Source organism: Coturnix japonica, chromosome 3, assembly GCF_001577835.2.
Source record: "Coturnix japonica isolate 7356 chromosome 3, Coturnix japonica 2.1, whole genome shotgun sequence".
Classification (NCBI taxonomy): Eukaryota; Metazoa; Chordata; class Aves; order Galliformes; family Phasianidae; genus Coturnix; species Coturnix japonica.
Window position 1 is genome coordinate 19,570,756 of NC_029518.1, and position 23,641 is coordinate 19,594,396.

Below are 23,641 nucleotides of genomic sequence, written 5' to 3' on the forward strand. Positions count from 1 at the left end.
GATTAGCTTGCTGAACTTGTTGAAGGAAAAGAATTTGGTTTTGGTTGTACTAGCAGGCAGAACTGATGCCCCTCATGGGACATCTAGCACTGCTAGATCTGAGGACTGGTTGGGGACAGTAATGTGATTTCCAGCTAGGAAACATGCCTGCCCTTTCTGGCACCAGCTTTTATTTATTTATTAGTTAGTTAGATTGTCTTAAGTTGAACCTGTAATGGCCTCCATGAAAGGCAGTCATGAAAATAGATAGATTTTATTAACATAAAGTCAGCATGTTTATACTCACTGTCTTGGAATATGATTTGACAAACAACAAATGTATCTGACTGTTGAAAAGAAAAAAGGTGGTGAGACATAGCACAGACCTTCAAGTTTGGTGCTTGAAGTGATGAACAGTGTCCAGAACATCTCAGAGTCAGGATCGCAGCATAATCTAAGTCACGTCACCTTTAGGGAAAGGAAATTTTAAACAATCATAGAATCATGAAATCACAAAGTATCCTGAGTTGAAAGAGGTCTACAAGTGGCAAAATAATTGGTGTTTTTTCCATGGATATATCCATCTGTGTGATGAAATCTGTCCATATCAAGCTGATACAATTAATACCTAACAAATAAATGGTAAAATGGGGAACACATCTACTTAAAGGAAAAGACTGTCATCACAATGGATGGATGCCGTTCTGGCCTGACATGAGCTGTGGCACCAAGAAGAGCAGATCTGTGTGGGTAGGTAAGCTGACTGGAAACACAAGATGTACCTGGATTGCCTGCCCAGGATGAGCCTGAGGCTGCCCTCAAGACCAGACCTGCTGTTTCTGGGTCACAGGAAGCCTGTGATCATTACACAGGAGTCCCCATGCCTAAGCATGTCCTATAACTCCTGTGTTATCAGGCTGTTTGGCAGGCCTGTCTGAAAGAGCAGAAATAGGATGTGCCATATCCTGTGCCCATGGCTCTTCCAGGAACCATCTTTTAAGATCTCTTATACACATAACTAAAGTGATGGCTTTCATTCCAGTTTGCCTGGGGATTTTCCTCTTTTGAGCCACTAATGTTCTTGCACTAAATTCTTACATTGGCTAGTTCAGTCCCTGAGATTGAAACAGAATACTGCAGCGGTGTTCCCCTGATGTCACTAGACTCCTAGCGGATACTGAGGTGTATCAGCATGGCTCCTTTGGTCAGGGCAAAATGTGTATTTTTTGCACATGCATTTCTTCTTTGGTAGCATAACACAGAAGAGGTTTGCAGTCTCAAAGGATTCAAAACTGTCCTTGTTTAAAGCTAACTTTTAAAATGCTGGAACATTCACATTTATGATTTCCCTACAATATTTACTGTTCTTATAGGAACTTCTAGAGACTTAAGAGGTGCTCACTTGTCTCACAGTTGGTCAGAACAGTGTAGAGACACACACACTCAGACTCTGACTACTTAAGAGAATAGAATGATTATTGATGTTTGAAACAATATCAATAACAAATGCTTTGATTATATTAACAAAGAGTTGATAGATTCAGATCATGCTTAGACTACAGGTAGAGATTTGTTGTTTCTAAAGATAATGAAAGGCAGAGTTTAACAATACAATTTATTAAAAATATCACGAAGGATAATTTATTTCAGTAATAATAAGAAATGTTACCGGCCAATCAGCTGTAAAGACATTTCTCTCATTCCATAATATCCCATATCTACAGAATTTTCCTACTCCTGTTGAATCATTATTCCATATCTTTCCAGCAGGGAGCTGCCTTGTCTGGAATAGAGCCATCTTGTCTGGAATAGAACCACCACTGGCTGTCTGGAATAGAAACACCACACTTATTCCTGATTCTTTTTTTTTCCTTTAACAATTAATATGCTGATGAATTTTCTAGTAGGATCAATTTGAACGCTGGCTGAATAAATTATTAGCTCTAAATCCATGAAGTCTGTTAACTTTACAGCTGATTAGAGCAACAGTTTTGCTTGCCTACCTGTGAATTTTAAGAGAATACTGATTGTATCATAGGCAGAGCAAGTGGTAACCAAAACTGCCAGGAAATGCTCTCCAATTGCACCAAAACAAAATGCATGTTCATTAAAAAGTCAGAGATCAGCTGTGCAGTTAATTGTGGCAGATATTATGAAGCAATCGCAGGCTGCCAAGTGCTACTGGATCAAATAATGGACTGACAGTGAGAAAGCAAAACAACTAACCTACAAAGGAAAGATCAAAACTGGACATGAGATAGTCACAGTTTTAAACCCATTTCTTTAGTAGGGAGAAAAAAAATCTGGAAAATTTTCACTTCTTCATCTGCTTTTTAAGGTTCACAGGTATAGAAGGTGATATCCTGACCTCCTTCATGTGTCTGGAGTTCTGCCAGGTTTTACTAATACAGTAAGCAAGTGGAAAAACAAACCTCTTTATAGAGCAAGATTCTCTTTGTCTCCCTTTACAGATACAGTCTTTCTTCATGGGCCACAAGTGAAAGCATTACAACACGTGCTTAACTTGATTTTACTCAAAGAAGGCCTCTTAATGAACTGCAAATACATGTTTAAGTCCTTTTCTTGATAATGTTGATTTCCCGAATCGGAATACAACCACAAATATGACACAGGCTACATGATCAATAATACTTTTCATTTGTATTGTTTCTCATTACAGGGAATAGACTTGTTAACATACATAAACAGTGAACGTTTTTGTTCTCTTCCGTGCTGCTGACTGAATCTAATTTGAAGAAACCTTGCAAGGACAGCTAACAGAGAGACATTGCCTGCAAGAAACACAGCCTAAAATGAACACTGACAGCCTTGAAGTGGAACAGACAGATGGAGTCATGTTTGTCAGAGTCCCACAAGCCTTTATTAAAAGCAGACAGGTCTGATGACTGTGCAGAAAGGAAATGTTAGGTATTAAACAGAGGCAGCACGCTCTGTGGTATGTGACTGCATTAGAAGGCCATAGACAAGGCTTCGTCTTTTCCAAGTGGAAAGGCATGTAGCGAAGAGCCCTTTGTGGCTGACCTCTCTCCCCACACAAAATTTACACAGATTCAAAGGAAAAGGTAATGACTTTATTTACTCAGCAAACATGCTGAGTAACAGTGAATCTCCCAACCAAAGTCCTATTCTTCCCACAGTGCTCAGCAGTCTGAGAGTTCAGCAGCATGCAGTACAGAAATTTTTGCCTCAGAACAGGCAACACGAAGCAGCTCTGTCTTGCTTTTTCCTATCTTGTCACCCAGATCCGAGGTGGTACGAGGCAGCTCACTGGAGATTCAGAGTCACTTCTCCCCTCAAAACATGGAGCATTTTCAGTAAGCAAGCAGCCTTGGAAACTGTTCATTCCACACGTGTGGAACGGAAACAGAGCCTGGAGAAGAATCAGGTTAGTCACAATGCCTGGAAGCCTAAAAAAAAATACCCACAAAGCAAAACAAAATAAAAAAACCTCAGTCCTCCCTACTTTGAAGATATAGTATTCTCCTCTAACTCGTAAGAAAGAACAAAATGTTCTCCTGTAAGCACACATTCTTAAGATGTAACTAGGTACCTTTATCAGTCACCTTCCTATCAATCTTAAAATGTATAATGCTGCCACATGGACAGTCCTAAATTTAGGACAATCCCTGTTCCTTGTGGATGCTGATACATGGTAAAACAACAGAGAAGCTCAGGAAAGGTTGTGTAGGGCCCACTGGTTCATGAGAAAGATTCTGGGGCTAAGGAAGCGTCTGCGTTCACCATGTCCAGCAGCAAGACCAGGATACAGCTGGGGACTGTTAATGCAAGTTCCTGCATTTCAAGTGAGTGAAGATAACAGTAACTACTGGGCCCCCTAGAGCAAATCTGGATGCCCGGCCCTATTCAGTGGGAGCACTAGAAGGCTAGAGTAACCATCATCCCTTCCAGCCTGGCAAATGATCATATCCTTCCTGTTTCTTGAGAAATACAGTCCCTACGTTGTGGACTTTTGCCCGAGGAAGAATTCAGTATTCAGCCAGGTATAATAGCAAGAAAAGCTATTCCTGGACAAGGGCAGGATCAGATCTTGCTGTCCCATAAGGGGAGAACAGCAGAAGACTGACCAGTTTCATGGGATCTTTGAGCAGATTAGGAGGCCTCATGGCAAAAAGAAAAATATTAAAAGGATCCCAAATTCATCTAGGCTTTGTTCACATACTAAGAATGCCAACAAAGGTCTTTATACAGTTCATGTTTGAGGTCAGTCAAGTTTTATTGGTAAGGATGGTGCTGATATTGATTTCCAGATGATTTCACAGAGAAGAGGAGACCCAGTACTTCCAGTCATTGTGAAAACTATGACAGCTGAGGGGAACCAACGAAGACTTGGTTTCAGTAATTCTCAAGTCTAGTAAGTGAGGGACATGAAACTCCTCGCTCTTCCTAGCTACACAAATTCCACTGGATTAACACCAATCCCTATAAAAAATTAACCCCAATGAAGTAAAGGAGGTTTAAGTTGTGCTGGTTTCCTTGACCCATATATCCTACATTTGGCAAGTCTATCTCAATAACTAATGACCATGTGTGAGGGTGAGGAGCACAGGACAAGAGCATGTTGCACTGTAATGGTGTAATTGACGGTCAGCTTCCCAATTACCTACACCACCTTATTAAATGATACTATGGCACAAGGGAAGCCAAGTAGATGAGGAAAACGTTACAGTGATCTGATTGCTGACTCCCTTGCAGCACTCTTGACGTACTGGTAGTCATTAAAACATGCCATATGGTTTCCTAAGCTAAAACGAAAACAGAGCAGACCTAGATTTTGGTAAGAACAATCTCAGAAAATAGGGTTCATAGTTCATGGGTCAGTACAGGAATGCCTGTCATGCCCTGTACATACACTACAGTGTAAGTGAATAAGAGCCAGTGGCATGCCAAGACCAGAGCAGCATGGTAGCACACATGGATTTGATGGAACTGTGCTGAGTCTGCTCCAGCTGTGAAAGACCATTGCACAGCCCCCACATCAAGATCCTTCTGGAACTTCCAGGCATAGCAATAGGCTCTTGTATTCCTGCTACATCTTTCCCAACCACCAGATCTCACACTGCCTGCGTGCACTGCAGACATGAAGCTACACCTCCACATTACAAGCAGCGATGGCTACTTGTCACCTTGCTTTTCATTGTCCACCCGTGCAAGGAACGTTCTTGGTCCCTGCTCCTTGCTGCCGTATCTGCTGGCCCTCCTGGAACGCTGCTGGTAAAGGAAGGAGTCAACTCGGCCATTCGGTCATTTTTGTGATGGCATTTTTGTCATGTTTCCAGAAGTCTCCAAAGTGGTTCTATCCTTTTTCTTTCCTTGACCACAAATTCAATGGAAATCTACGGGCTGATTTATAAGTGTTTGAATGCTTCTGTTAGACTACAGCTTTCCAAAACCTCCTCAAGCGCAATTACTTCCTCCTTCCGACGGAATATTTAAGCAATTAATGATCAGAAGTTATATAACTATGAATGGTTATGTATCACAGAATTGTAGGGGTTGGAAGGGACCTCTAGAGATCATCAAGTCCAACCCCCTGCCAAAGCAGGCTCCCTACACCACATCACACAGGTAGGCGTCCAGGCGGGTCTTAAATATCTCCAGAGAAGCAGATTCCACCACCTCCCTGGGCATGTATGTGACTGTGCATGTACCTACAAACCACATAACTGTGATACTTACAGCTATGGCTCATCACATTATTTGCTCAGCACTTTCAGAAGCGGGATGGAACTGAGGGTCGATGTCCCCTCAGGCCGGACCAGGAGCCATTGAGGGCCGGGCCAGGAGCCCTTCAGCCCCCACTCCCACAGCCGCCCCCGGCCCGTTCAGGCGCATCGCATCCCGCCCCGTGCCGTCCCTCAGGGGTGGCCCCGCCCCGCCCCGCTCTGGCGCCGTGGGTGCCGTGTGAAGCAGCGGCACCTTTTGCACGAGTCCCGCTGGCCGCGGGGCGGTTCCGCACTGGAGCAGCGGCCGCGCTCCGCCAATGGCGGCCGCCGTCACTCCGAGCCCCGCCCCCCCGCCCGCCGCCGGGCCGTGCCGCCGGGGAGGGGCCGGCCGTCGCGAGGGGGCTCGGGCCAATGGCGGGCGAGGCGGGGGGCGGCGGCCAATGGGGCGCGGGCTGGGGGGCGTGTCCGTGCCGGCTCGGGTTCCGTGTGGAAAGAGCGAGGGGGCTCGGGTGCAAAGTTTGCTCGCCCGGCGCCAGCGTTGGGAGCGGCGGCCGAGCGGCCGGGTCGGGCGGCGGAGAGACGGAGCGGCGTTGTCCGTCGGGGCTCCGCCGAGGGCCGCTCGCCGGCTCTCCTCGCACCCGGGCCGGGTCGGGCCGGCGGCCGCCGTCGCTCGGCCCGGCGCGACGTGCGGGGGGATGGCGGCCGAGGGGCCGGGCGGGCCGCGGTGGTGGCAGAACCGTCGGGCGCGGCTGCTGTGCATGTTGGCGCTCACGTTCCTGTTCTTCGTGGTGGAGGTGGCGGTGAGCCGCGTCACGGCGTCGCTGGCCATGCTGTCCGACTCGTTCCACATGCTCTCCGACGTCATGGCCCTGGTCGTGGCGCTGGTGGCCGTGCGCTTCGCACAGCGCACCCGCGCCACCAAGAAGAACACGTTCGGCTGGGTGCGGGCCGAGGTGATGGGCGCCCTGGTCAACGCCGTGTTCCTCACCGCGCTCTGCTTCACCATCCTGCTGGAGGCCATCGAGCGCTTCACCGAGCCCCACGAGATCCAGCAGCCGCTGGTGGTCATCGCCGTGGGGGTGGCGGGGCTCGTCATCAACCTGCTGGGGCTCTGCCTCTTCAACCACCACGGCGTCGGCGGACACGGCCATTCCCACGGCCACGGCCACGCGCACGGGGGCGGCTCCCGGCTCCCCCGGGGCAGCGGCAAGGCCGAGCAGAGCCCCGCCGACGGGGAGGCCGCGCTGCACCGCGACGAGACCAGCACCTTGGTGGAGAACTGCAGCGGCTCCAACGGGCTCAGCCAGGACAAGCTGGGTAAGACCTCGAGCGCCTCTCGCCCGTGCCGGGACAACGGGGCAGGTCCCGTCCCACGAGCTCGGTGGGGCCGCCCGTCCTTCCTTAGGGAAGCTGCTTAGCGGGGCGGGCGGCACCTCGGCATCAAAGCTTTTCAGCAGGCGCTATAAGGAGCGCCCTGGGTCGTGCCTTTCTCTTGCAGGCGGGTCAGGGGTGAAGCTTGGGGTGAAGCACTCTTTGCCTTGGGAGAAGTTGGTGCTGGCAGAGGAGGCGCGTGACAAGCGGTGTTTGCCTGTCACAAGGCAGCGCCCCATCAGCTGAACCGGCTGTGCATCAATGTGCAGCTCAGCGCCTTGGTCCTGACAGCCAGGGCTTTATGTTGCTTTAGGTGTCAGCTACCTGAGAGATTTTCTGCCGCTGGACGTAGCGTAGTGAAGTCTATTCCAGTAATGAGGTGCTTCTTTGAGGCGTGTGTAGGAAGAAATCTTGGAGACTGAGGAACTGAGGAAGTCCTGCAGTAGGCACTGAATGCAGAGCTATCTGGCTCCTGAGCACACGTGTGGTTTCAAGTTTGCTTTCTCTAGCTTTCCAAAGCGTGAAGATTCCCATTCGCTTGTCTGTTAAAATCTTCTCCCCCTAGTTCTCATTACACTGTCTTTTTTGAGGGAGGGAATGTCTTAGGTTGGTTTTTTAGTGGATCCAGAAGCCTGGGTGGCTTGTTTTGAAGTCACTTGGTGTGAGCTGAATGCTGCGTGGCAGTGGAAGCTGCATGTTTGCTGCTTCTCCACTTCACTTATACACAGGGAAGAAAAAGTGTCAGTCCTTGGACCCACACCTCTCCTTTTTTCTCAGTCCTCAGATCCAGGTATCTCCTTTTTTTCTCAGGGCAACATTAGGAGAGACTGCTGAATGAGCTTAGCTTGCTCTTTCCTCTACGGAGTGAACTTTGCTATGGTTTCAGTATTTCAGTGGTCAGAAGTTCCCATGGGCATCTGAGAAACTTGGAGTTCCTCTTTTTCTCCTTAGTTTCTTTAGTGTTTTGACTCCCTGTTGCTTTTGAGAAGATTGAAAGTTCCTCTGAGTATATTACACTCTTTTCTTAACCACAAAATAAAATAACCTCTTAAAGTCATGTTAGTCCCAACAAAAGTATTCTAGTAATTAGATTCAAACCGTGTAAGATTCATTTAGCTGTTGATCTAATTGATGCCTTGGCTTCTGAGTTGTTCTTGCCTGTCGAAATGTAAGTTGTGCTTTCAGCTCAATTCTTGTCTAGTTGTAGGCTAAAAGATTGGCTTCTCTTGTGGATTAAAACGTATGCTGTGGGTGTCCTGGCTGTAGCGAATAATTTGTTGTGGGCATTTAGCAAGTAACAAGGCATGATTTGGGGCATGGGGAAACTTTCAAGTAAGTTTGCCTTTCCTTCTCTGCCATGTCATGATTATGTAAGGGATGGAGTTATTCATTGTTGGCCCACGGAGGTGTCACAGGTGAAGGTGTGTGGAGACTTGTAAGAAGCTGTAAGTTGTGCAAGTGAAGATCAGGGCAATGTCTGAAGTTGGTGCTGTACCTCAGCAGGGAGCTGTGAAGAAGGGTAGGCTGCCTTCTCCTGAGGTTGAAGTGAAATCCCCACAACAGCCTCAGGGGTTAGTCCTGCACAGGCATCTTTGTGCATACATCTTGTGTAAAGTAATCTGTTTATAGTTAGTTTGAAATGAGTCAAAATTCAAATTGAGATATTTGAACTGTTAAAAAGATTCAGAGTTTTCTGGAACCTTGCTTCTTGCTATCCACCCCATCCACTGTCTCTCCAAATCTCCTTTGTCCCAAATGCTTGCTATGGAGATGGATCAAGTGTCCTGTTTCTGTGCCCTCATTGTGAACCCCAAAGCCTGAACTCTGTAACTCGAGATATTTTCCTCTAACTTACTCATTTCTCTGGAAAATTACTGATCTCAGTGACGTTTCCTTGTTCCGTGACTCCTAGAAACTCTGTGGAAGATGTAGATGGAGCTTTAGGACAGAAGCATGATGAGCTGAGGGCTTGGGCCTGACCTACCTCTCAGCCACCTCTGTGTGTGCCTGCCTCCTTCCTGGGAGAGGAAGGGCCTTGGAGACACTTTTATGATCACAGAATTACAGTCATGAGTGCAGAGGGACAAAAGCTGTAGGTCATATTAACACGTTAATGTTTACAAAGCTCTGAACTCAATAACCATTGAAGCAGGGAGAGCTGCTTCTTTTACTTTGTCAGGCCATTGGTCAATGCCTGTTGCATTTCTTTAGCACTGTAAGTTGTCTGTCCAAAGATCTGAAGAAGCATAAGAAGTTAATCATGTAAAATAATTCCGATTTGGAAGTTTGGAAAATGATTCCTTTCACATTGCCTCTTTATAATGGTGTGTGTGCTTGTTCCTACCTAGTTTGTTGGGTGTGATGGAGCCCATTTTTTGATGAGAGAGGGTACAAAAATGTTCTTTTATGAATTACATAATTCATAATGCACGGCTTTGGGCATCAACAGGACCCTCCTTTGGGCACTGGAACAGGCTGCCCAGGGAGGTGGTGGAGTCTCCTTCTCTGGAGATATTTAAGACCCGCCTGGACGCCTACCTGTGTGACATGGTGTAGGGAGCCTGCTTTGGCAGTGGGGTTGGACTTGATGATCTCTAGAGGTCCCTTCCAACCCCTACAATTCTGTGATTCTGTAATGGTTAAGCACCTGGAAAAGGTGGCAGTGGGTTTCTGTTAAAATAGAAGTGTAGTGGGCCAAGTTGCTTGTTTTCCAGTTTTGTGCTGCATGAGGCAGGGTTAATGTTGATAATTTTTATATATGGAATTGTAGCAATGTGTATTGTTACAGCATGTGCCTAATGGCTCTACTACTTTCTTGTCAGGTGATATGAAGGATGACACGACGGACCTACAAGTGAATGGGAACGCTAGTCATTATCCTTTGGATGTTGAAGAGGTTGAGGAAGACTCCAGCGCACAGCTGAACATGCGGGGAGTTTTTCTGCATGTATTTGGAGATGCCTTAGGTTCAGTAATTGTCGTAGTGAATGCCTTGCTCTTCTATGGTTTGTGGAATCCATGTCCCAAAGATGGGCCCTGCTTTAATCCATGTGTCAATAGCCATTGCGTGGAGAATGCTACTTTATCCCAACCTCTCGGCAGTGCAAACAAGTCTGAGCAAGAGAGCATTACAGTGGCTGGTCCATGCTGGTTACTATATTTAGATCCTGTTCTTTGTTTGATTATGGTTTGTATCCTCCTTTACACAACTTACCCGTTACTTAGGGAATCGGCCCTTATACTTCTACAGACTGTTCCCAAACAAATAGATGTTCATTCTTTGAACTCAAAATTGCGTACCCTTGAAGGAGTTGAAGCAGTGCATGAATTACACATTTGGCAGCTAGCGGGCAGTAGGATCATTGGCACAGCTCACATAAAGTGTCCTGACCCTTCCACGTACATGATGGTGGCAAAGCGCATCAAAGAGATCTTTCACGATGAAGGGATTCATGCAACTACCATTCAGCCCGAGTTTGCCAGCGTTGGCTCTGAATCAGGGAGAGGGAAATGCGAGTTTCCTTGCAGAACTCAGTGTGCTTTGAAGCAGTGTTGTGGAACAATAGAAGATAACGCTGGAAAGAAGACAGAAAAATCTTCTTCGCTTAGTATTTCTTGTTCAGAGGTTGTCATTGAATTTCCACATAACAAAACTAGAAGGACTAAATCGGAGAGTGTACCTGCAGTTAAGCTAGAGGCAAACACCGATCAAAACGAGCAGTTTGAATCGTCTTTGTAACTCCCTGAATGGTGCTACCTGAGTTTTGGTGACTTTGACAACAGCTGCGTCGCAAGAGGAAGAGACAGATGTTGGAGATGCAATTTTGCCAAGTAGTGTAATTGCTGAAGTCCTCGTTCTTGTCATATTGCTAAATCTAGAATGCTTGTTCTAAAGAACATGATGTCACTGTCATATACACCGTTTCTGTTGACTTTGTACTGAGACAGACACCAAGTGCACCCACCGAGGCTGTAACAACTTCAGAAAACCAGTTTCAACATTTCAGCCGAGACGCTTTTTGTTGTGCTTCGAATTATTATTATTATTTTTTTTCCAATTAGAAGATATTTGAGGGATAAGCAGATAGGAGCTCAATTTGTGTTACAGATTTCTTGGACCTGCTTTTTTCTTTAATATTTGATTTGTAGATATTTTAATATATTGTTTATTTAGAAGCCCTAAGGAAACCAAAGTCAATAGAACGTTTTTAAAGATTTAACTTCTTAAAACTGGAAACCACTTTGTCAGTTTCACGTATTTTTTTCTTAAACTTACGTAATAAAAAATGTGAAGGTTTTTCTTACGAATATCTCACACAGCATATTTGAAAGGAAGCATCAAATGATTGTTAGAAACCATCCCCGCTTTTTCTGGAAAGGTAGCGAGGTAATTAAAATCAATGGCCTGTGAAAATATCAGATGTGAAAGGGGTTTCTTTGCTCAAAATGAAAGTTCCGAGCTACTGTATATTCTGTGTGATCAGGATGTGAGACTGGCAGATAAAGTAATGCCTACTTTAATATTTTACAGATCTTCCGGTGTTTTCATTATTTCCGTATCGTCATAAAAGTCTTTGAGCTTAAGGAAGCCTCGACTCTGCCATGAATGAAAAGATGGGGCTTCAGCTTTAACTGATGCTGAGTTTACTAATAAAAGAAAAGAATAACTTAGCTGTGGCAGTAAGTGCTCTGTCGGGGGGAAGTTTGTCAAGCACTGACAGTAAAACTGATGCTTTTCTAAAGCATTGGCATAGCCTCCATAACCAGTAATCCAGTGAGGCATTTTGCATGTAGTTAAAGTCTGTCTGCAAGCACTTTGCAGTGACTGCGGTCCTGGTCTCTGCAGCATCCTCAGGAGTATCTGTCTGGCTTCTGCTGAAGTGTACGGGGGAGCAGGATTTCATTCACTGTACTTTACTTTGTAAGATGTGTATCACATAATTTCACTCAAGGAGTATCTGATTCTATGATTTTAAATGTTAAATCAGTTGATCAACAACTGGCTGTAAAGAAGCTGTTACAGCGTGCTGCCAGCTTATGCCTTCACAGGAGAAGCTGATCTGTGGACTCTGACGGAGACTAGGTGAGAGTTGAAGATAAAACTTAGAAGGAATCTAATCTGAAACCCTGACCCCGTTGATCCACATGTGAGTTGTGTATGGGGAGTAATGCCTGGTCCTTAATAGACTTCTCCTGTGCTCCAAACTGGAAAGCCGTTCACATCTTCCATTGTTTGCTGTATGACTCTGGGCACGTTGGATAAACACTCTGCCTCGGTTTCCCTGTCTCAACATGGGAATAATACCTACCTCACAGGGGTGTTGTGAGGCTCAACTCTTGCGTGACGAGCTCTGAGATCTGTTACTGGAAGGCGCTGGAAGGAGCGTGGGATACTAAACTGTGTTAGAGTTTGCTCCTTCAAATGTATTACAATACCCAGGCACAGAGGAGGGAACCGAGGATAGTTTTGGCCTTACAAAATTCTTTGATGCTGTGGTTTTCAGGTTTTCAACAGTATTTAAGTGTAGATTTTTTTAAAAGAATGTTTTGTTAGCGAAGGGAATGTAGCTTTGCCTCCAGACACAGAACACTTTGCTAGTTTGCATTTCCAATATGCATCTCGTATGCTAATCGCTCATAAGTAGTTCAGAATAGTCTGCTGCTCATCAGTCCTGGGTTGGCCCGGGTTGTGTCAGTGGTCTTACCCAACCTCTCAGCGGAGCGTTGCAGTCAACTCTCGATTATCCATGGGTGGATGACCAGTGTTGTGTGCTGTAGTCAATGCCGGTGCATGGACACAAGGGAGAAGTAGCAGGGCCCCGCTCAGCTCGGGGCAGTGGTGCTTCTCAGGCATCGCCGAGCGTGTTCTGTTTCTGCTTGTATAGTCTGATGAACTAACTTAAATATGTTAATAGAGTATTTATATATGGTTTTGTTCTGTCTGAATTAGCTTAACTCTTCCTCCTGTTACCTGTATATGATCTAGAGTTGACTGTTAAATGAGATCTTGTATGAGACTACATTTGCAAAATATGCTACTACTGCTAGTATACTACAAAGTATTATCCAAGTAAATTTTGAAATGAACAAAGTGCTATTTTTATTTTATTTTTTGAAACGTGTATTCTTGCTTTCTATGGGAAACTTCCAGTAATTATTTTGCTTGCTAGTTTAAAATTGGTCTCAGTCTTTAGTATGAATGATGGAGGTGCTGCTGTGTATCACTGATGCGCCATAGAACTACTGCTCTTAGGTTTATGAGAAAAAAAGAGAACAACAGAAGCACACAGAGGGATGATGGTAGCACTGACAGGCCCAACTTCCTTCTCTCCTGTTGCTTTTATAAAGAGAGCAACTGTTAAGTCATGCGAGTTGCCTCCATTGCTTAACACTAAGTAAATGCACCCAAGTAGATGGAATTGTGGTCACTAATTCCAATGTAACTATTTAATCTTTTTGTGCCAGAAGTCATATTTTTCTATTACTGTGTCCATTGCAGGCAATGGCTAGTTTAAAACACACAAAGCTCTCCCCCACCTTATTTTTGTTACTGGGACAGGACATGAATGTGATGCTGAAGATGCTGTCGCTGATGGGGGGGCACGTGGAGCTGCGCAGCCTCTCTTTGTTGTGTGACATGTGTGTTCAGCAGCAGCTGCTGCGAATGGGGCCCTTCAGTCTCTTCAGCCTGATTCATTCCCTGGCAGTACAAGGCCGTCAGGTGGCCGTACTGCAGCACGAACACAGTTTTTGTGCTCGTTCTGGCTGCGTTAGACCCAACAAGACAGCTGACCTGTCTGTGGTTACACGGACCACATCTATTCTGGAAATCATAGTTCCAGGATACCGAGAGCCTTCAAAGGCACTGCGCAATCTGTCCTTTTTTTCCACAAGGCACAGAACTAGTGGATCTCCTGTCAGTGAGCAGCACAGCGGTGGGGAGCTGATTGTATTGTGTATCACATTCCTGAATTTTTAAACGAATAATAAAAATACCACAACTATGGAACACCGACTTTAAGGAAAAATAAGTTTGTATTTCAGTGTCTAGATTGTTTATTCTTCTGATTAAATGTCAGAGATGTGCCAAACGCCGCTGGTTGACATATTTTCTGTTTAGTACGTCTCATCCAGAAACACGCTGTTTGGAATCACCACTTAGGCCGTACCTGTGCAGAGATGCAGGGGTGATGTGGGGGCTGCCCACAGCATTGCATTGCACAGACTACTTTAGAGGAGCAAATTGCTTGTGTGGAGCTCCTCGTAATAATTTAGCTGCTTGCTTTCAGCATCCGCTGTAGGCTCTTGGTAGTACCCTTCATTGCTGCCCTGTGGAATTCAGTATAGACAGACGCGTAGTTATGTAAAAAGCAAAACTAGCTCCAACTTGTGACTTCCTGAAAGTCATGGCAAGGGCTCAGTCCTGCAAATTTCTGTGTTCAAGAATAGTTTCATAGGGCTGACGAGTAGCTACTTGTATGCGAGGAATTACTTGCAGAGTGAGCGCAGAGCTTCTGCCAGGCAGCCTGCCTCCTGGAGAGCTGCAAGTACCTGCATTTCCGGGCTGCTATACGATGGTTAGTGTTGTGGTGATTCTCAGTGTGCTGCAAAAACCAGTTTGTTGCAATTTCCACAGCTTATCCCAGGGCTTATTCATTTTTTTTCCACTCTCCAAAAAGAAAGAAAAACCCGATGAGTGTCCTCAGGCTCACTAACAAATTTAGCTGAACTGATGTTGCTTTGTGCTTCTGAAATGGGGCTGCCCGAGTTTATTAACCACCGACTGGTGGAGTTTGAGGCGGAGGGATAAAGATTCCTGCCATTCCCCTGCCCCCTGCTCTGCCTGCACTCCCTAATCTCTTCAGCTATGGCGAGAGTGGGGGGCAGAGGGGCTGGATGTTCCAAGTTCCACACGGAGGGAATAGGGAATACTGCTAACTATTTTTAATAACAGATAAACATGCTCTGCCTATTTTAGTTCCACAGCACAGCATCAGTTACTCCCTTTTCGGATATGTATGTAAGTTGTTCGGCTCCGTATTAATTTTGGCTTTTTCTCTGCTAGACGGAAAGAGGCGGATGCTCCATGTGCCTGAGCTAAAGGCAGGCTTGACAGTTTTCCAAATCAAACGTAGCTTTGCTGATAACGGGAGCTGTGATTATCCCTTGTAACCTTTGCTCTGTGTGGTTAACTGCCTCTGAACTACAGTAGCACATTTTAACAGGCTCCTGTCTGTATTCCTTTTGCATTCGCAGTGTTATCTAAATAGTTTAAGAGCAAAACCACAATATTGAAGAAATAGGTTTTATCTGTGTCTCCAAAAAACACATGGGATTCATTTGGCTTTTTCTTTTCTTTTTTTCCTGTATCCTGGATCTTGTTTCTGAACAGTATTGGAATATAATTGGCATAGCCAGATTTCATTGCTGAATTTGCTTTTGGGCTTCTTTTAAAATAAACTCAAATGTTCTAACTTTTTCTTAAATCTGAAATATTAAAGTCTTGAGAAAATAAATGGAGCTTTTGAACATCAAGAACTGTTAGTTGGGATTTCTTTCTCAGGTCAGTCCTTTGGAAGACACGTGACAAGCAGAAAGGTGCTTTCACAGCTGCCAAGAATCTTGGGAACAAGTACAGAGTGCATGAGTGGAGCAGGAGTTAATAAGGGGGCTGTGAAGTGATGCCCTCCAACTCCACCACCAGGTGCAATTAAAAGAATAGCTGCTGATTCCACATGGAGAATTAATTGCACGTATGCAAAATGCACCTTTTTAGCCTTTGAAAGGAACTGTAAAAAAAATGCTGACCTATTAGCTGGCAGTGGTTAAATATCTGGCTTTTAGGTCAGTTGGGTAGGGTTGCTAATAGATGTCTATCTCGCTTTATTTGATTTCCAAGACTTCGGAACATAGCTGCCCTAGAATGGAAGGTGTTTTGTTGTTTTTCAGCTTCACTTCTTCCAATCTGGAAGCACTGCAGCTTCTCAAATAGACTGAGAGAGAAGTACCGGCTGCACAAGATGCAGCTGCCAGCAATAATATAGAGGGGGCAGGATCGCAATTAGGATCTGGCTGGAGCTGTTCATGGGCTTGCAGTGATGCGTTTGTTTTGGAGCTCTCAGTTGGTTCAACTTTGGTGCTCTTCTTTGCTTCAAGAGAGAAAAGTGGTTCTATTGTTATGCACGCAGGATGATGCGTTTGGCCATACATGCAATTATTAGGAACATCCTCCCCAGACACGCTAACATATGAATTCTTAATTGAGTGGATGGGAGAAGCCTCAGGTCTACAGCTTGAGCTTTTAGAAGTGCCCTCCTTCACCCATGCTTTTCCCACACCACATCCTCCCAGAACAACCCCTTAGTGCACTGCAGAGGTGAAGTGTCTGCCCCACACCTAACTGGTGCCCTGGCCACTGAAACTTAGGTTAGCTGCCACAGATAGCTTTTAGGTAGGATGGTTAGGGTTTGTTTTTTGCACATAACAAAACAGCCTTTAAAATAGCGCTCACACCAAGCTGTAATCCCCCACCTCACACACACTGTTTCTCATTGCCGCCTTCACATGCCCCCCAGCCTTTTCCTCACGCCAGCCAGCGCAGCTAAGAATAGCGGCCGTGATGCTGTGGAACAGGATGTGCAACCTGCTGAGTTTCCTGCATTTGTGCTGCTCTGCTGGCCTGTGCTGAGCCCCTTCTGCTCTGCCCACCTCTCTGGAGCAGCCGGGTGGATCTGTAACGACCCATATTCGGCTTTCCTGATGGGTGTGATGCTGCCATGTCACGCCGCTGGCTGAGGTGCGGTGCAAACACTCCCTCGGGCCCTGTCGCTGTCACCATAGGTGCGTGGCAGAGACTTCAATGAGCAAGTGGGCAGGCTGTCACAGACCAGGAGGTGTTTGGTCCATATGCTTCAGCTGGGAGGTGGGATGTCACTTGGCACCATAGCGTCCCAGTTTTCTTTTCTCAAGGTTTAGGAAAAGTACAGAAACCAAATGCTAAGGCAAAGTCCGTGGGCAGAGCCCTGTGTCAGGCCTGCTTACGTCAGGCTGAGTGTGGGGAGCTGCTGGCTGCATGCTCAGAGGATGCCAAAGGCAGATGTATTGTCTAGAATCTCAATAATATTTTCTGAAGGCTTTTGAAATCATGACATCAGTGGAGAAATAAATGTGTGTGCAGATTTTACTTTCGGACAGGCTACCTTCCTTCTGTTTGTTTGCTTGCTTGCTTTTCCTGCAACTATTTGGTGAGAGTAGTGATGTTCTCTGGTCTCCCCCTCCAGCTCTGCAGTGTCTCAGCCTCCTGCTGTGAGACCTGAGAAGGCAGCCAGCATCACCTTAGCTGTTACATAGGGAGAGGACAGCACAAAGTACCAACCACAGCTCCTGCTGTAATAACAGCATGGAAAATCAGGTACCAGAATTATGGTTTCACACCTCAGTGTATTAAAGCAGCCTCTATGAAGAGACTGGAAAACTCCATGCTTTGTACTCTGGTTTTCTTGCTTAAAACCCCAACAGAATGGTACTTCTGCCAATCACTTAAGGTAAAGTAAAGCGTCCTTATGCAATGTGGAGTTCCCCTTTCAAAACAGTGGTCTGGGGACAAAGTCATTGGTCTAGTCTAGGGCAAAATCGCTTACACAAGATAAACAAGGGTGGACTGCTGCTGTCCTTCCCTTTTATCTCTAAACCTTAACCTTAAATTACAAATCAGAGGTTGACACAGTGCTGTGAATCTGCAACTGCTGAAGCCTGCTGAATTTTAATAGATCTTTCTTACTTCAGCGATGAGGAAGGCTTGAAAGTTTCTCTAGCCCACAGAGATGCTTCCACGCTTTTAAAATTCAAATGCAAATATTTTAAAGTATTACTAATACTTTTTTCAAAGGTTTTCAAATTAAATAATTAGTTCTGTTTGCATGGCATTTCATTATCAACAAGAAAATGATTTACCACTTCTGTATCTTTGTTTCTAATCCAAGTAGTAAAGTAGAAATAACTTCATTTTCAAAATCTAGTCACATTTTTGTGGGCACAATGTTTCTTCCAAACATCAACTATAATAACAGTAGTTTTTGGTCACTTAAGATTAAGATTCAGTGAAATTTCAGAGGCACTTCATTTGATAGATCCAAGCTGCTAATTAAGCCAGATAAGGGTTGTGATGGTTATCATAGAGCTCCTTTGATTATGTTTTCCATCTGCTGGCCATGTTTTCCATCTCTTGGTCTTACAAACATGAGAACCTACCCCGGTGCAGCACTGGGAGCTCCAACAGACACAAGAAGAGCTCTCTGCCCATAGTCCACCTGTTGCTCTTGCCTTGGCTGTTCCCTTCATTCCTTATAAGTTGCTAGTCTTTCTGAGGCTGGGAAAAGTGAGCACCCACTTTTAGTAACGGTCTCACTCATTTCCATAGGAGCTTCGGGTCTCTCAAGAGGATAACGTTTGGTTGTAAGGATGACACAGGAGCTAGGAATGAGACTGGGCTTGTGGAAATCTGTAAGAGTGATATACTTTCTATAAAATAAAACTGTAAAAAGGCAGAAAGACAGCTAGAATTATGTTGTGTCCTTTAACAGAATGATACAGTTGTCTTCTTTAGCAGGAGCCAGGCTGGGGTGCAGAGGGGGAGTACATGGTTGCTGCTTAGTTTTTTCCTTTCTCATTCTGCATAACTACTCCATGGATGGCTGGAAACAGACTTCTGCTGACTTTTGATTATTATGAATCAGAGCAGTCCTGGAAAGTAACTTGGGTCCGAAAACACATCAGGGTAATGGGCAACTCAACAATAAACACACTGTTGTTATCTGTCACTGCAGCCTTCACAAACTCACAACTTAAGCTGTTGTATACAAGGGAGGGGCTGCCAGAACTTTCCAGTGAGAGCTTTCTGCATTGCAAGATGCTTTTACCTCTTGTATCTTGAGGCTGTTCAGCTAAAACAGGTTGGCAGTGACATGAAGGTGGGCTCCTGCATGGCTCTGTGAGGGGCCTGGAAGCAGTTTGTCTCAAGGATTTTCCTCATTTTGCTCTCTGCAGTGTCCAGAAGAGTCAAGAAAAAACACAACACCAAAATGATGTGGTTTTAGTTTTTATTTGGCCAAAACATTATTCTCTTACAGGCAGAAGAGAGGAGATTTAAGCAACTGTCTCAGATAAAAATCACCAGAGTACAACTGAGGATTTCTACTGTCTCTAAGGCAGTAAGCATAGAACAACCACAAGCAGCCAGCGGTATTTTGGTTCATTTCAAGCAGGTCTAAGTAAGGACCACAGCAACTGCACAAACACTGAGCCCCATACAGTGTCTTGCCACCTGTTTCTGCAATTTCTTTAGCCTGTTGACTCATATATACATATACATATATATATTTATATATGTGTGTGTGTATATATATATATATATATATATATATATATATTTCTGGAAACTAAGGATGCTTGCCATGCTGAAAATGCTCTTGGTTTGGTTTTGAGCTTGGACAAAGTTCCTCCAAAGTGATTTCATGGTGATAAAGTTTCTGACTTCTTTATTTTTTACTTCAGTGTAGCAGGGAGTGAAATGAGAGAGCCCCTCGTGTGATAGGGAGAGATGTGGGGTTGGTAGCTTCCTTCCTGCCTCCATCTGTTTGCTTGTGTCAGGCTGGATGGGGATTGTCCAGGAAATCACTGAATGGTTTAGGTTGGAGGGGATCTCAAAGCCCACTCAGCCCCAGCCCTCAGTTGTAGGCAGGGCTGCCCCCCAGCTCAGCTGCCCAGGACCCCATCCAACCTGGTCTTGAGAACTTCCAGGGATGCTGATTCTCAGGCAGCTGTGCCAGGGCATCACTGCCATTTCACTGCCAAACCTCCCCTGACTTTTTATCTAAATCTCTCATCTTTTAGTTTAAAACTATCCCCTCTTCTCCTATCACTATATTGCTGTTGTCTTGGAGAAAAACAAACAAAAACCCTACAAATAAGCACAGCTGGGTTTGTAGCAAGGTTGCATCTTCCCTGGTGAAACGGGAAAGCACAGCCATGATCTGGATCATGCAGGGCCACAAACAAGAGGCCAGTTTGATTTGTGTGCTTTCGGCTTCTTGTTCTTTTCCCAACCTGAACACAAGAGGGAAAGAGAAGCTGCCTACTCCTCCGGATTTTGAAACTGTCAGTGCAAACACGTCACGAGCCTGTGGTGCTTTTGCTGTTTTTATTTCTGTGAGATGCTTTCAGTTTCAGAAATATTTTGTACAAACTTGCTACCAAGCCACTTTTGGAAAATCTGTTTCCCCTGTTATCCCTGACATTCCAAGTTCAAATTATTTTGGTGTTTGTAGCAAAACAAAGCGTTTTGACCCCAATAGCTTTTGCTGAAGACTTTCTGAGCTGCAAAAGGGCAAGGAAATGTTATTGGCCCTGTGTTCATGAGATCCCATCCAGGGATGAGAGAATGAACCCTACCAGTGCAGCTCAATGGGAGAAATGAAATCTTGCATCTAAACTGTAGGATTATGCATCTTAGCACACAATTTGCTCTCTAAATGATAAACACTGAAGCAAATAAACATCTAGAGCTCTGGGGAGAAATTATCAATAAGGCCAAGCTGGTAAAATGCAATTATTTTTTTTTAGTAAAATATGAACAAAATGACATCTTGCTGAAAACACAAGTTGTCCGCTGCCACTGAACAGCCAGGCTAAGCAACAGCACTTCTTTTTGACATAGGGGTGGCACATTATGCATTCTTTCCTTTAAATTAGAAAACTCAAGACCTTGAGGAATGCATAGCAGCTTTCTGAAGGCTGCTGCAGAAAAGCAGGGAGGTGCCGGTTCCCATCCTTGTCTCCCCTGCATATTCTCACACTCTGTCTCCTGGGCTGCACAGCGTCGGAGTGAAGGTTTGAGGCACATCGAGCGGCAGCTGATCACTCAAGAAGTAACAGTCCCACTGTTAAATGCAGTTTTGTCAAATGAAACCACTGCTGCCACATGCACCTGGCTGAAATGCCTGAGTGGCTGCTGCTGGTGGCTCACTTTCAGCAGCCCCACAGGAGCCACGTGCTTTGAAACAGGGCTGGGAGCTGCTTTCCTCTTGGGCAACCCTCAGCCAGGAAGGTGCCAGCTCTGAGCACCTGAGGTCTGTCCATGGGGTTTGGGCTTGGGGCTGTATGTTGTGTCACTGATGGAAAGGGGTTGGGGCTGGATCAGTAGCTGCTGAAAACCACGCACAAATGAATGTGGCCAGGCTGTCAATATCTCTTCTCCGCTAATAAATATTCCTGGCTTTTAAACTATGAGGTGCTTCTCCAACAGTCAGTTCCTGGAGGCCACAAAAGTGCCTTGTGTCTGGCTGTGTCAGGGATCAGCCCTGCCAAAATCTGTGCTGTTGAAAGAAATAGGAGGGCTGCCCTGTTTGTTGCTCTCTGCCACCAGCTCTGTTGCTCCATCCTTCAGTAGGCAGGGCACCAGCCAGAAGCCTTGCCTGGCCCCATGTAGGTGTCCTGGGTGTCACAGATGTGGCAGTATGGGAGCTGATGGATGTGGGGTACATCTGACCATGTGAGAATAGCAGAAACACCCCATTCAGAATTATGGAAGCAAGGGGTGTTCTGTGTTGGAAAGGATCTTATAAGTTACCATCTGGTCTGAGCCCCCAGCCATAGGCAGTGCTTCCACCCCCAGCTCAGGCTGCTCAGGGCTCCATCCAACTTGGCCTTGAGCACCTCCAGGGATGGGGCACCACATCTTCTCTGGGTAACTGTGCCAGGGCCTCCCTGCCCTCTGAGTAAAGAATTTATTTCTTATATCCAATATAAACCAACCCTTAGGGAGCTAAGTGTGAAATCTCAAGCTGGACCTGGTCACCCTGACTCACATTCTCATGACGAGAGTCTTGAAATGCCACAAGACAGCACGCTGCTTGAGGAACAGGTGTTTTGTAAGGATTTGGGGGGCAGTTTTTGGTCCTGCAGCACAGCTAGGAGCATGGTTTTCATGGACAGCAACACAGCACCCAAACAAGAGGCTGAGGGATCCGGCATCCCCATGTTCATCACTGTGAACCTAGCTCTGCACTGACAGTATCTTCCTCAGGTTTTTTGTCTCTCTGCCTAATGCCTGTATTTGCACAAGTTTTTAGGAGTGTCAGAGTGGCCAAACTCGATGGATTGCCTGCCTGAAATATTGAGATGCAGCCACAGCTGTTTGCCTGGGCGTATCGATTCATACTTGTGCCCTAATTTTTTAATTACCAAGTTCATCTGCACGTTGTCTCTGGGGAGCTCTCTTTGGTATCCCTTCTTCCTGAAGTGAAAAATCCTTTGTCTGCCTCTTTCCTGCTTTCATACCGAAGGTAAAATAGGATTACGTGTTTGGATAAGTAGGATGCAAAACACCATTCGGGTTAAATCTGGGCTGCTCTCTGTTGGTGGGTGAGAAAACATTGGTTTCTGCTTTCCTTACAAGCTGACAATGTTCTGCTACAGTGCAAAATGTGCACTGCCAAGCAGAGATGAAGGCACAGATGGAAAGCAGCAAGGCAGTGCAGGAGAGACATTGCTAGGGCAGGGCTGTGCTGCGGCTCGTCACTCCCCAAAGGCCTCACCCAGCCTATGCTTGGGCACACACAGGTTGGGGTTTCACAAAGCTGCCCTGTGCCTGGCTGGCTCTGGGTGTCTGCTGCTGGGTGCAGGTGGTGCTGCGGGGCACGCTGGAGCTCCAGCCCTATGCTCACCTCTCCTGCCCCTGCAGGGATCCAGGTGCTGCTTGTGATGGAGACGAGGGTGTGTGGAAAGCAGTGGCTCCAGATGAGCTGTGAAGGAGTGAGGAGATTGCCTCAGAGGACAAACAGATGTAATTATCTGCAGCAGACTCAGAGTCTGTGTTGCAACCGTTTCCGCCTTAAGACCTTGGTGCACCCGAAAAAGAAAAACTTCCTGGTTTCTGTGCAAAGATGCATGACAGCGTGATTTATCATGAGTGAGCCATGCTGCCCCAAACCTTTGTTATCCTGCTCTCAGTGCACCTGTGGCATAGCCTGCCCTAGAAAAACAGGTGGTGAGAGCCCAGCTCTGGGTTTGAGGCAGCTTAAAGGTATGACTTAGAGAAAGGCAAAGAGGCTGCAGCCACAGGCTTTTTCTTTCCTTCAAAGTCCAGCTGGTGAGTTTCCTTTAGAAGGTGAAAATGCATATCATCAGAAGAAATACTAACATATGGTTTGTTTGATTTTTATTTTTATTTATTTATTTATTTATTAAGGAAAACATAAGCTGTTTTTCCTTACAGTATTTAACTGTATTTCCCTCTTGCCTTTCATGTCCAACAATTGCTTCTTGCCCCGTCCAGTCGTGTGTGCTGCTACTCTGCATGGATAGAGAGAAAGAGGTGTCATACTTTCTCTCCTTTGCTTGGGGCAGAGTTCACAGTTCAGCTTTCCCTTTGCTCTTGGATGTACTCACCATCAGAGAGCACGCAATGAGGTGAATACCCATGCTCTTAGTAAGGCACAGCTCAGTGTGGGACTGTCACAGACTCCCCAACTCTGAGTGTTTTCACCATGAAGTTGGGGATGGGGCAGTGAATACACAACCTGGGGGCA

At 45.7% G+C, this 23,641-nt stretch overlaps 1 protein-coding gene and 1 long non-coding RNA gene across 2 annotated transcripts; one reads left to right on the forward strand and one right to left on the reverse strand.

Annotated features, from left to right (window-relative positions):
* Nucleotides 1-2,621: 2,621 nt before the first annotated feature.
* Nucleotides 2,622-5,881, reverse strand: LOC107311063. The gene is made up of 2 exons (XR_001553848.2): nucleotides 5,698-5,881; nucleotides 2,622-3,370 (listed from the first exon to the last, which is right to left on the reverse strand). It is a non-coding gene; the product is annotated as an uncharacterized LOC107311063 (long non-coding RNA).
* A 472-nt stretch (nucleotides 5,882-6,353) lies between these two features.
* On the forward strand, nucleotides 6,354-15,590 carry SLC30A1 (solute carrier family 30 member 1). Its single transcript, XM_015857345.2, has 2 exons — nucleotides 6,354-7,001; nucleotides 9,878-15,590. The coding sequence occupies exons 1-2, from the start codon at nucleotides 6,380-6,382 to the stop codon at nucleotides 10,792-10,794; spliced, it is 1,539 nt and encodes a 512-aa protein (XP_015712831.1). The 5' UTR covers nucleotides 6,354-6,379; the 3' UTR covers nucleotides 10,795-15,590.
* The last annotated feature ends 8,051 nt before the right edge of the window (nucleotides 15,591-23,641 follow it).

Bases quoted from the DNA above. Each gene is read 5' to 3' on its own strand.
- SLC30A1 (XM_015857345.2), top strand. From the start codon at position 6,380: ATGGCGGCCGAGGGGCCGGGCGGGCCGCGGTGGTGGCAGAACCGTCGG. The intron at 7,002-9,877 runs GTAAGACCTCGA...CTTTCTTGTCAG, and splicing joins GCTCAGCCAGGACAAGCTGG to GTGATATGAAGGATGACACG.